A 13,901-nucleotide genomic window follows, 5' to 3' on the forward strand; every position below is an offset into this window, starting at 1 on the left:
CAAATTAAATAAGGAATATTTATGGGGCATATCTATTAACATGTATTAATAGGGCATACCAACGGAGGTATATAAATCATTACGGGTATTTATTTGCACATAAAAATGGAATAAATAAATGTGAGCGAATGAGAAAAGAAATGTAATAGGGACGGCCTGAGGCCAACTGAAGTACGTATTATATAAATATACATTCACAGGCGCAATGCCCGTGCGTCCTTCCCGTAACAACATGTACAATATTTCCTATCAACGTCTTTGTCTTATACTTGCATTTTTCTTACTGTCGTCAGCAAGAACAGAAGACATTTCTTTTGAATCATCATTTCCATCAGTTGTTGCATCACTGGATACGTACTTATTTTCAACAATATTATTATATTCTTCTTTTAATATATTACTGTTTTTTGGTATTACTTTTCCGCTTTGTAATATTTTATTGTATATTCTTTCCTCTCTTTTTTCTTCTAAAACTTTTTCATATTCATTATCACTTCTCTTTACTTTTTCTCGATAATATAAAAGCAAATAAGTAAAACGAATATAAAATGTCCAAGCTACTGAACATAATAATAACATCCAAAAATTCCTTTGAAGCCTTATTTTTTTTAAATATGACCTGTTCATATTTTGAAAACCAATATTCTCATAATTTCCATTTACATCCGTATAATTTCTTAACTCAAATATTGTACAGGACAATCTTAACAATGTATATAGTGATATTATTGATGATATAGATACATTTATTTGGAGGGTGTAAATTTGAAAATTTATGCTTTTTTTTTGAACATATATGGCCATCCGTTGAAACAACGCTACGCCGCTTAATAACAAAATTGATAAAGTTATGCCCACTGGTAAAAAAAAAAGAGCAATGTCCTTCATTCTTTCCTGACAGTGTAAAACAAAAAAAATAAAAAATTAAAAAAAAAATAATGATAAAATGATAAAATGATCAAATGATCAAATGATAATATGATAAAATGATCAAATGATAATATGATAAAATGATAAAATAATAAAATAATAAAAAAATATGGGGTACACCCGTTAGCGCTGTTTTGCAAATGCGCATTTGCTTTTCGTCTGTTCAAAATAAAGTGAAAATTTTCCGTCACGTCTGTTTGTATAAATATACATATATAAGTAGGTATTTATGTTGGTATGTATGTATGTATGTATGTATATATGTATATATGTATGTACGTGCGTACGTATGATGATCTTCCCTCTGCTTTGGCTTTATAAAAGGATGATATACTGCAAAATAAACAAATTACGAATTTTCTTTTCTGCCAGTAGTGGATGGTCACAATCTTAGCTAAAAGGGAAACAACTTATATTGTAGGGAAAGGATGACCTTTTTTTTTTTTTTTTTTTTTTTTTTCTTTTGTGTTTACACTAAATATTAAACATTTAATTGTGGCATTTTTATCTCATCATTCAGGATTGATCAAAGGAAAAAAAAAAAAAAAAAAAAAAAAAAATCTGCTTATAGATATATATATTTATCTTTTATTTATATGTATATGAATCATGTTTGTTGCATTATTTTGGTCCTAAATTCCCGCGCGTTCGTATTTTAATTATGTTTATCTTAACAGTGCATAGTACTGAAATGAAAAAAAAAAAAATTCTTACATAAAAAAGGTGAGCCTATATCCTTTCGACATGTTTTAATTTCCAAAAAGCAGCTTAAATTGGGGGATTAAAATAAAAATTTAAAACTGACAAATGCATTGTTTAAAAAAAAAAAAAAAAAAAAAGCAAGCAAATAAGCTAGGGAGCATGCAAATAAACAAACAGACAAACAAACAAATTTATGCTTTAAAACTAATTAGCATTTTTCTTGGGTAACATTTGAATATTTATATGTAGAGAATTAAAAAGGGAAAATTTCAAACATGTGGACTCGTTGACCAAAACTACACGGAAAGTGGTTGACTGGGGGAAGTAAAGTTTTGAAAAATATTTTAAATTATAAAAGAATACGATAATAAAAAAAAAAAAAAAAAAAAAGGGGAAGGGGAAGGGGAAGGGTCCAACATATGTTCATAGAAATTTGACACAACAAATAAATTAAAAGCAGCATTTATAATTTTACATTTCCTGTGTAATCTTACGGAATGCACATAAAACGTGGGCATAAAAAAAATGGGGGAAAATGTGAGAGCTTGATGGGTTTTCAGTTCAACAACTACGAGTCGTAAGTACCTATATCCCGCTACGCACCCACGTAAGATATACAAAGAGTAACATGTTTGAAGAGTATTAATCGGAGGTATATATTCCCCGTGTAACATTAACTGTATTATTTCGATATATTAATATGATGCTACATTGCTATGATGATACATTGTTATGATGATACATTGCTATGATGCTACATTGCTATGATGATACATTGCTATGATGTTACATTGCTATGATGATACATTGCTATGATGCTACATTGCTATGATGATACATTGCTATGATGATACATTGCTATGATGATACATTGCTATGATGATACATTGCTATGATGATACATTGCTATGATGATACATTGCTATGATGATACATTGCTATGATGATACATTGCTATGATGATACATTGCTATGATGATACATTGCTATGATGATACATTGCTGATTTACCATTCAGATACTTGTTCTTCCCCTTTTTGCTCAATTCTTTGAACAAAATTTAACGTCGGAGTCGTATCGTTGCGCTATTCCGTCGAGTCCCTGAACGAGGGTAGGAATAGTATCGATGTTGTAATTCATATCAACCCCTTTGTATTCTCTTTTTTCGTTTTCTTTTAACGACTCCATAAAATATTTACACATGGAAGAATTTTCATTAAATGTTGTTATAAATTTCATTTGGTCTTCAATTGTAATGGGTAAGGAGTAATCAATTAAATGATCATATTTTTCCAAAGCGAAATTCCCTTCTTTCATTCTATTGTCTTCATTCATGCTGTTTTGTATACTCATTGATGTATCATCCTCACCGAAATTCCACAGATAATATTTATTCTTGTGTATGTTTTGAAATTCTTTTTTTATGGATGATATATTTAGTAATTCATGGAAATCAAAGACATATTTACATTGCCATTGGATATACTCATATGCAATAAAAAATTCATAAGGATTTATAATTTTTTTTGAAAAATTTTTTAGCTCTAAAAAATTATGATCAGGACAGGTTAATAATATATACATTTGTATATCAGAAAAATTTTCTAATTTTGCACTATTTAATTTATTAGTAACAATAGTGAAGCACTTTTTTCCATTTTTTCTTAATATATAATTAATTATTTGTTTTAACTCTTTGATATAATTTAAATTTACATTCCCTATTATAATTCCAAATACATTTATCTGTTTACTCTGTTCTATTAAATTATATCTCCTTAGCAGTATTTTGTTTATGTAATTATTTTCTTTTTTAAATGTATCTTCTACACTGTACATATATATGTCCATATTGTAACTACATTCTGCTGTTGCTCTATTTATAAAATTTAAATTTTCTGATGAAAAAAGAAAAAGGTTTGTATTTTCATTGTAGTATCCCTCTTCAACATGTGGCGTTATATCACTACTATGCACTATTTTATAAACAAACCATTTCCTCTTTACATGATAAAAAACTTTAAATAATAATCGTCCACAGAGAAATGCATATTTATCAGTGATCTTCTCATCCATATCAAACGCTACATAATTATTGAACAAACCGTAATACACTTTTCCATTTATATTGTTTGCAATTCTGTGCATGCATATTATAACATTGCAGAATAGTAGATCATCGTCTGTTTTATCTTTATCTTGTCCTGCTACGTTAACAATCAATCTGTCATCATTCGTCGCGTTACCATTTCCCATTTTATACTTACTTCTCCCTTGGTGCATGCTCTTTTTATAAAAACTATTATTGGCAAAGAAAAATGTGCCTTCCACATCAAATACTACTTTGCTATTATTCAACTCGAACGAACTGGAAAATATTGAGTCATCAAATTTACTCTTGTCAATAAAACATATGACCAGTTCATGCATATAATTTATATAAGATACATCACATAAGATAATGGAAATTTTATTTTCATCAAATATTTTGTTCCTCATTAAATAATTATTAATGTTTTCAAAAAATGTGTCCTCTATATTTTTTTTATTAAATATATATACTGATGGAGTATAAGGTGTAATGAACGATTGACATGAAATTCCGTAGTGAACCAAAAAATCTGCATGAACATGGTCAGCACTTACATAGTCCTCACAGCATTCATTTAATGTAGTATCACCCAAAATGTACAGGTTTATTGGGTCTCCGCTCGGCGGGTTTGCCTCTCCCGTGCCGCTTATTCCCCCTTGACTGACACCATTTTCACCTATTCCATTGCTGTTAATGGAGCCCCCATCATTTTCCATTTGCCGCGTTTCCCCATTACCGTTCATGCTAACTAACTCACGTCTTTCATCCTCATTATATTTCTCATGCTTCCTGCGGATGGACCTCGAAATGAAAAGAGCATCATTTAACATACAGTCAGGAAGCTGAATAGCTATATTTTTAAAATTATATTTCACAATAATAGTAGTCACTAATTCGATTTCATATTTTTCATAAATATCATTGCCGTTTGTTATTTTCATCCTTAAAAATTTTTTATTGAAGTAAAATTCAAGGCTATGTAAAACTGCCAATTAGCAAAAAAAAAAAAAAAAAAAAAAAAAAAAATCTCGTTCGAGTTTCTTCTATTTTTTTTTCCCCTAAATTATGAGCATTTAGTATCGTAATAACAGCATTCTGCTATGTCACTTCTCCCAAATGGATAATATCACAAAAGGCCTAGTAACTACTAGTCATCATTTAATTTTTCAAAAAAGAAAGCACAAGCAAACTTTAATTAAATCTTAATCAAAACTATATGCAAATATTAAGCAACCCTTACATATGTATAGGTCATCCTTACCTGGGGGTTCAGGATACTCTGCATGTTCAAATGGGAAACAAAAAATTAAGGTGCCTCTAGGACAGCAGTTAAATAAAAAAAAAAATATAATAATAAATGCGCAATGAGCTGTTTAAAAATAAAAAAATATAATACCGTAATAACGCAGTGCTATAATAACGCAATCATGTAATACAGGAAAACAAAATAAATGCGCAAGGAACACTATTCAAATGGAAAACTAAAAAGGCCATTTCGTTAAAAAAAAAAAATATATATTTATACATATATATATATATATTTATACATATATATATATATCTATACATATATATATATATATTTATACATATATATATATATCTATACATATATATATATATATATATATATATACATACATATATATAAACACGTAGCGCGCACAAAAAGGGAATTGCCGGAACAGATAAAATCGACCGACAGACCAGCTAATTAACTAACTGAAATACGTAGTAATTAAGGGGACGTCAAGTTTTTATCAAATTGTCGAGCAGAAGTCTACATGTATACAAATGCATATATTTACGCGTACCCCTGGCTGAGAATATTTCAGCTAATTTTGCCCCTTTTTCCCCAACAAAAAAGATTGCCCAGTAATACGGATAACATAAGCATACAAAGACCACTCGCTCAAAGATGCTGTTTGAAATACTCATAAATAGTTATTGCCGCAGAGACATGCACATTGAGTGAGCGAATAATTCCCTGACTTGGTATTTCTATACAGTGATGAAGAAGCAAAAGAATAGAAGAAGGTATGCCCTCCTTTTCATCCCCTAAAATTAAAATAGATTTTTGAGGAAAAATAAAATCTTGTAAATTTTGACTACAGTGTGTTTGTTCTAAACCTATAACAGAATATTTTTTTTTTTTTTTTAATATATAATTTATAATATCCTTTTTTTTTAATTCTTTTATATTTACCCATTTGTTAGCAGTGGATGAAATTTTCTGAAATTCAAAATTCCTTACAATGTTAATATTATTAAAAAATAATTTTTTAACATTAAATATTTCACATGACCTACACAGGCCAGCTAAATTTGGTATTTTATCAATTAAAGATGCTATAACTATTAAACTATTCTTTTTTCTTTTGGAATAATTTTTTCGAAATTCGTTATTAACTTCGATGATGTTTGTAAGCGGATCAAATTTTTTTTGGTAATTCTTTTTATTTTTTTCAAACGCACGTTCAATATTATTTGGATTGCTATTGTTGCTGCTTTTTGTGTTCTGCTGCTCTTCCATCTCATCCGTATTGTACTGCTCTTTCACCACCTCCATGCTGCTCTTTTTCATGACTTCCCCTATTATTATTTCCCGTTCTTTCTCTCTTGATCTTATCCTTCTCTCACAAGCCAAATAATTTCTTTGATGCCCTTCCTGCACACCTCCGTTCATTACAACAAGCCGTGCATTCTTTTCATATACCTCGTTAAGAATGATTAAAGGTAAATAATAACTGAGACGATTATCGTATTTTGAAATATTTTCCTCATTTTTCTCCTGCTTGTGCTTTTCCTCCTTCTTTTCTTTCTCTTTTTCTAAATCTATGTTGTATATGATGGAGGTCATTTCCTGCTGCACCATTTTTTTCAGCGTTTCAATAAAAGTAAAGGACGGTACTAATTCGTTATTAAACAGGATATGCGCAAAGGAATTTTTATTCTCATGATTCATATCTTCGTCGAAATAGCTATATGAGTAATTATATGCTGGTAATAATATATGAATATCTTCAAAAAGAAAACTATTCCATTTGTTAAATTGAGTTTTAATTTTCTCTCTTACCCTTTTGCAGTCTTTATTATATTTAATATATTTATATGTACATAAAAAAAAAGAATTTAATGAAATTTCTCCGATTTTATTTTTTAAAAATTTGTATAATATTAATTGAGCTATACTTCTTATTAGTGCTGTGTGAGAACAACAAAGACAAACTATTTCATGAAATAAATTCTTTAAACATATGCATATGTATTTAGAGTAAAAATAATTTATTTGTGCTTGTGATTTACTCTGTACTCTTTCTTCTTTCTGATTGATAAAGTATTCCTCCCCTTTGTCATATTTTCGAAGTATATCTTTACCCTTTCCATTTTTTTGGCCAATTTTAAGGAAATTTTTGCTTCTCCTCCTGGTACCCCCTGAGCTGTTCATATCTTCTCCTCTCTGCTTTATCTGTGCGCATCTTTCCATAATGGCATCCTTATCATTTTTGCTTTTCTTAACAATTTCACTGATAATGTGTTTGATTTGCTTGTTGTTCTTTTCTAAACCTTTTCCTTTCCCTTTTTCTTTCCATTTGTATTTCCATTTTCCTTTCCTTCTTATAGCAAGCAAGTTACTTTTACCATTACTACCACTACTACTAATATTTCCTTTCTTTTTTCTAAGCAGACATACGCTTGCAAAGGAGTTATAATGTAACTGTCTGAACGAGTAATGCGAAAATTTCGTTTTCAGAAAAATATATGAACAGGTCATCAAGGAGCTTACAATTAATTGCATACTCGAATCTTTGTCTTTTAAATTTTTTATTAAATGAGGGTACAATAAGACAAAAGAAGAATTACATATAGAATAGCAAAACAGTTCTAAGTACTGACGAGTATTATTCAAATTATCATAATGTAAAAGTTCGTTCACATATTTAATTATTTTTTTTCTTTTACATTTTTTTAGATATTTAAAATATTTCGATAAACAACATAACGCCTGTAGTCCCCTCATCTGAATGTTGTGTCCGTTGGAAGACGGTAACGGTGTGAGATTGTTGGCTTTACCACTCGCACTGCCCACTGCACGACCCTCTTGGTTGTTTCTTTTCTCATCACTGCAGCTGCTTCTGTCATTTCCTCTTTTTTCAGTTACATTTCTAATATTTCCCCTTCTGTCTTTTCCTCTTCTGCCATTAGCGACCACCCCGCACACATGTACGTTGTCCACTCTTTTCAAGATACACTCAAGTATCCCCTCGTACATGCACATAACTACGTTTCTTTTCCTGTGAAAACTAATCTTATCTTCCTTGGAAAACACAGAAAGATGTAATTTATTATAACATAAGTATTTCTGTTCGAGCATGCGAAAAAGATTAATCAAAAACATTAATGCCAGTATCCTTAAAAAGACAGAAGTATGGTGTATTTCATAAAGTGATAAGGGGAAAATTATTTCTTCGTTCCTTTGTATTTTACTTAATAGATATGAACATATTTTTTCATTAAGGAATGTATTCAAATGAATATGTCCTTTTTTTATTTTAAATGAATCATTAGTAAAGCTTCTTTTGCAATCGGTTAGTACATACTCCTTATACATTAGTATATCAACAATCAGTGAAATGAATTTGTATATATATTCTTTCTTAACATATATTATATCGTCATATTCTATTATGATATAGAAAAAGGATGTAAGAAAAGGAATTAAAATGCTTCTACTTACTGATAACTTACTTTTGCTGTCATCTAAAATTTTCTCTACTTGGTTGAGTAGCAAAGAAGGGGTGGACTCTTCCTCAGGTTCGTTTTTAACTCTTTTCGAACTTGAAGGAGTAGTGCACTTCTTATCTTTGCATTTGTTACCATCTGCATCTAGCTGTTTCTCTTTACTTTTTTTATTTTCCATTTTTTCCATTTTTTCCTTTTTTTCCATTTTTTCCTTTTTTGCCTTCTCAGTTATGTACTCACTCGAATTTGCGAACAAACTCATTTCAAATTTAACAAGTAAAGGATGGAAGAGAGTAATAAAAATTAACTCCAACAAATGCGTGGGGTACTTGCATACACAGCATCGATCAATTAGTATATTACTTTGCTTTAACAAGAGCTCTAATAAAAGTTTCTTTTTATTTTGTACATCCTTTTGGAAGGGATTTCTATGTACATGTTCACCAAAAATGGAGGGGATAACATGAATTCTGATAATTGAATAAACGTACACCAGTTCCTCTTTACACAATTCTATATCGCTAATAATTTTTTCCGCAAATATAAATATTTCATCATCATTATCTTTGTTGTCGTCCACCGTGGGGGGTAACGAGGAACAACCACTACATGGCCAAAAGCTGTTATGAATAAATTTATATTTATAAAAATTGAACTTGTCACAATAGTACTTAACATACATGTTGTCATTCTCGCATTTTGCAGTTACACTGTTACGGTGCACATCGCTACTATGGACCCTATCGTTGTGTGCATTAGTAATCACCTTTTTTATTTCCAAATTCATTATTTTTCTGCTCAACACTTCATCATATTTCACATTGAAAAGAGTACAGGTAGTTCCCATAAAAGAGAGCATTAATATTATTTTTAATTTATCTTCTTTCTCTTCTTCCCTGTTCATATGTGCTATATATATAAGGCACTCATCATAGAGTAACTTCATCTCTTCATAAAAAAAAGAGAAATAATCATTACCATCATAATATTTCATTGTGTGCAGCTCATTCTTCTTTACATAACTGTAATCACTGTTATAATAGTTAAACAGATTCTTTGAATGGTTTTCCTTATTTGGATATATATATTCCAACGTATCGACAAATAGTAGAAGCCTGTTAAATACATTGATATGAGAGCAACTGTGATTGTTTGGATCTGTACCTCTGTTATCAGAGCTGCATGGTTTATTGCCTTCATTTCGATCTTCATGCTTAGGCTCTAGCGCTTGCTCATCCACATTATCTCTTCCATTAACACTACCATTTGTGCTAGTACTTGACATATCTACACTGTCCTCGACAGGGAACAAAAAAGTCCTTAACCTGTTCATATATTTTGCTATTACTTTCTTCATGCTTCTATGATCAAATAAGTCTACTAATCTATTTTTAAAAATGTAAGAAAGAAGAAGGGAGAATAGTTCATTCGAATTATTTTCTTTTATAGATAAAACAAATTTGTCAGACTGTACCTCTTTCTGCTTTGCTATCATCAAGTGGAATAACCGCAAGTATCCATAAAAATGCAAGTGCTTATTAAAAGATAGGACTTCATTTAATCTTTCTAAAAACCTGTTCATCAAGCAGTTATTCTTATTCTTATTATTATTATTATTATTATTATTATGCAACGAAATGAAAGTCCTCGTCTGATGACAACTTCGTTCACTCCTTTTTTTTACAGATAAACCACTTCTCACGTTTAAATCTCTACTTATGCTTAATATATTCTCAAAAAGGGTAAAATTTTCTAAAAAAAAATTGTCCTCAAATAAATCTAAAAATATGCAATAGGCCCTCATATCACCGAATAAATTTAAGTACGTGTTAAGTTTTATAATTATTTGTAACAGTAAAACTAAGTTTCCCCTTCTTCTGCTAATGGAAATGCTTTTTACCTTTTTTATTATGTTTACAAGAACTCTGTGCATGTATGCGTTTGTTTTGTCACTAGCCCACTCGCCCCCATTTTTGGCGGACTCCACAGGGTGATATCTCTGTGTGTGGCTACTGGCTCTTTGTTTGCTACTGATGACTGTTTGTATGCTACCACTGGCCCGTTGTATGCTACCGCTGGCCCGTTGTATGCTACCGCTGGCCCGTTGTATGCTATCGCTGGCCCGTTGTATGCTACCTCTGATCCTGCCCGTTAAGCCACCTTTCCCATCCAGTAGATGCATTGCCTCAAGAACACTCTCAAAAATTATCCTTACATTAACGTGAAAAAGAGTTATTCGATCCAGGCAAATCATAAACTTCTTCACATAATAGATAGAGTCCTTTTTTAAAATTTTCGAAATGATGAAATTCCTTACTCGAAGTTCATAAAAGGGTAAATCTCCTTTAACAAATAAAGTCGGTTTCACTATTTCTACAAAAAAAATATGAAATAAAAAACTATCACTCATACTATTTAGAAGAACATGAATAAGAATTTGTTCCTTCTTTATTTCCATTATGTCTACTCTTTGAACATCTTTACGTATTTCTATTTGGCTGTTTTCATAGCTAATTAAATTAGAAAGAGAAAAACGACTGACCGTATTATTATTATGAATTAATAGTAACCATATAAGGTACTCAACTAATCGAAGTATTATATATTCGGAGTAGTAGTAAAAGTTTATTCTTCTCTCTTTTTTATTGCTGCCCATTGTGCAACACTTAAATATGTAATAATCCAATTCATCGAAGAATGGATTGTGCTGGGGGTTCGTGTTCCCTTCATCCCCTTTGCACGTCCCATCGTGCACGTCATCACACACATTATCATACTTCTCATCATATTTCTCACCATCGCCTGCCGCTTCCACGTATCCACAGTACGACCGTTCATACCTTCCCCTTATCGAGTTGACTATCGATAAAATATCAACCATTTTGGACCAATTCATTTTTAGTAGATGCACAGAAAAATTTTGAATGCATCTTAATATGCACTCATACAAATTCCATAATTCTATAAAAAGACATACATCCTTACTACAATTAATATCTTCACAAAGGGTTATAATATGATTAAATATAAAAATTATCTTCTTTAGTGCTCCTTCATTTGTGTAAGATTCATTATATAGTAACAGAAGGTACCTAGTATCATGGATGTAGGCTCTTCTTACAAAATTTTCATTATATATATAGTCTATATATAAAACAAGGAAATTATAAATATCATTTAATAAGTACACATCCGTTTTGTTATCGTCCATGTGGTACATGCTTGAGAAACATGTCGTATAAACATCGAACACAGGGTCTTTCTTCTTCCCACGGTTCTCCCTCTTCGTTTCGTCGATACTCTTGCCACTATGCTCTCCGCTAACCTTACCACTATGCTCTCCGCTAACCTTGCCACTATGCTCTCCGCTAACCTTACCACTATGCTCTCCGCTAACTTTGCCACTATCCTCTCCGCTAACCTTACCACTATCCTCTCCGCTAACCTTACCACTATCCTCTCCGCTAACCTTACCACTATCCTCTCCGCTAACCTTACCACTATCCTCTCCGCTAACCTTGCCACTATCCTCTCCGCTAACCTTACTGCTCGTCTTCTTCTCCCTGACGGTCATTGGACTTTGATTCGTATTTCCCCCATTGCTCTCGTTTCCTTCATGATTCCTCTTCAAAAAAGCCGAGATGTAATCATATCTTTTATTACTCCCAATGAAAAAGAACATTATCCTGACGACACTAATACAACATTTTTCAAACTCGCTTCTAGTGAAAACATATTCCTTCACCGCAAAGCAGAAATCTTTGATTAGAATTTTTCTCATTTCTTTATCGTTGATAAAAATGAGTAGGTACATGATTTCATTTACTAGCTCTTTTGTGTACATGTTGTATGGGCTACTATTAAGAGAGGGGTCATAGTGATCGCCAAAATAATCATTTACCATCTTTATTCTTACTTCCTTCATGTGGATTACTTTTTTTTTTTCTGCTACGAAAATGAATAAACTACAGAGGTGCTTGAAATTTAAATCAGAATTTTTCATAATTTTTTTATATGATGAGGAAAAGTCATCCTCTATGTTGGCTTCTCCTTCACGCACACTATTTTGCACAGTGTGAATGTTATGCTGCCTTGTGAATAAATCAATAACACTACTACTTCTTTCCTTTTTGTTGTCAATGTATCCTCCTTCGAAAGTAAACAAAGTATCATCATTACATTCCTTTTGATGAGCAAAAATAGTTTTCGCCTTTTTACAACAAATGTATTTCTTATTATCCTCCTTTACGTCCTCTTCTACTTTGTCTCTTAAACATTTTAACAAAAAAGTACAAGCACAAAATTGTTTTTCCTTCTCCTTCTGTTCTTCTTCTATCAGCAGAAGTATATTTCCCATAATGCTCACTAAATTGTCAATCAAAGTTTCATTTACTTTTATTAGTTCGTATAACCATGCAACATCTAGACTCAGTAAACTTCTACTACGGAATGTGCTGAACAGACTTTCTAAAAACACTATTGGAATTCTTAAGTGTGCATATGGTTGATCCGTTCCTTTTACTGCTTCCCCGTTTGTTCCCCCTTTTGCTACTCCCCCTTTTGCTACTCCCCCTTTTGCTGCACCAGCTGTTACTTCATTGGTAATGTAATAATTTATCCGTACGGCTAGCTTATATTTATCCACACTGTTCATCAGTAACAGTGTAAAATCAGAAAACAAATGCTTCAGTATGTCCTCCTGACCCTCTCCTTGTTTTACACTACTATGCGCGAAGTTCAGTAGTATGTGAAAAGCTTGTTCCTCTTCTTCCTTCTCTTGAGCCATGGTGCCATAAAAAAATGGGAAAAATGGGATTACGCTTTCTGGAAGCTACATAGGTTACAAATTAAAACAAACAGAATTAAATTTGAATTAAAACAAATTAGGTTAAACGAATTAAGTTAAAAACAAAATAAATTAAAATTAAAGAATATTCAATTTTTTCTCTTTGTTCTTCCTGTTCTTTAGGTTATTTGTTTTTCTTTCTCCCACTGTACATAACTGTTCAGAATTCTTTGCAAGAAATTTTAGAACATGCAAAAATTGGCTAGTTACGTTACAAAGCAAACAAAAAACTATAAGATAAAAAATAATAATATATGTCAGTTCATCCAATCCATGAGCACATTTAACTTGTATCATGAAAATTATTTTAACTTTTGAGTTATTCCATGTGGGCATCGTTTAAATATATAGATGAATGAATTTTCTACATTTTCTACATTTTTTTTTTTTTTTTTTTTTTTTTTTTTTTTTTTTTTTTCTTTACATTCCCCTGATGTATTTTATGGTATATATGCATCCTCCTATTCTTTCCACTGTCAATGAGAAATTGTCAGTAAATGAGCCTTAAAATATGTTGTTCAATTAAAAGGGGGCTACAAAACCGAGGAGAGGGTTAAGTACCCAGTGTTCCATTAAACAATACAGATA

General features: G+C 31.1%; 3 protein-coding genes across 3 annotated transcripts; all 3 read right to left on the reverse strand.

The window, feature by feature from the left end:
• Positions 1-249: 249 nt before the first annotated feature.
• Positions 250-888, reverse strand: PmUG01_13030500 (conserved Plasmodium protein, unknown function; the record flags this gene model as incomplete). The annotated part of the gene is made up of 1 exon (XM_029007286.1): positions 250-888. One exon carries the CDS (start codon positions 886-888, stop codon positions 250-252), a length of 639 nt encoding a protein of 212 aa, XP_028863691.1.
• A 1,785-nt stretch (positions 889-2,673) lies between these two features.
• DPH2 (diphthamide biosynthesis protein 2, putative) lies at positions 2,674-4,665 on the reverse strand (the record flags this gene model as incomplete). The annotated part of the gene is made up of 1 exon (XM_029007287.1): positions 2,674-4,665. One exon carries the CDS (start codon positions 4,663-4,665, stop codon positions 2,674-2,676), a length of 1,992 nt encoding a protein of 663 aa, XP_028863692.1.
• Positions 4,666-5,636: 971 nt separating this feature from the next.
• PmUG01_13030700 (rRNA (adenosine-2'-O-)-methyltransferase, putative) lies at positions 5,637-13,253 on the reverse strand (the record flags this gene model as incomplete). Its single annotated transcript, XM_029007289.1, has 1 exon — positions 5,637-13,253. One exon carries the CDS (start codon positions 13,251-13,253, stop codon positions 5,637-5,639), a length of 7,617 nt encoding a protein of 2,538 aa, XP_028863693.1.
• Between the last annotated feature and the right edge of the window lie 648 nt (positions 13,254-13,901).

Source organism: Plasmodium malariae (assembly GCF_900090045.1).
Source record: "Plasmodium malariae genome assembly, chromosome: 13".
NCBI lineage: Eukaryota > Apicomplexa > Aconoidasida > Haemosporida > Plasmodiidae > Plasmodium > Plasmodium malariae.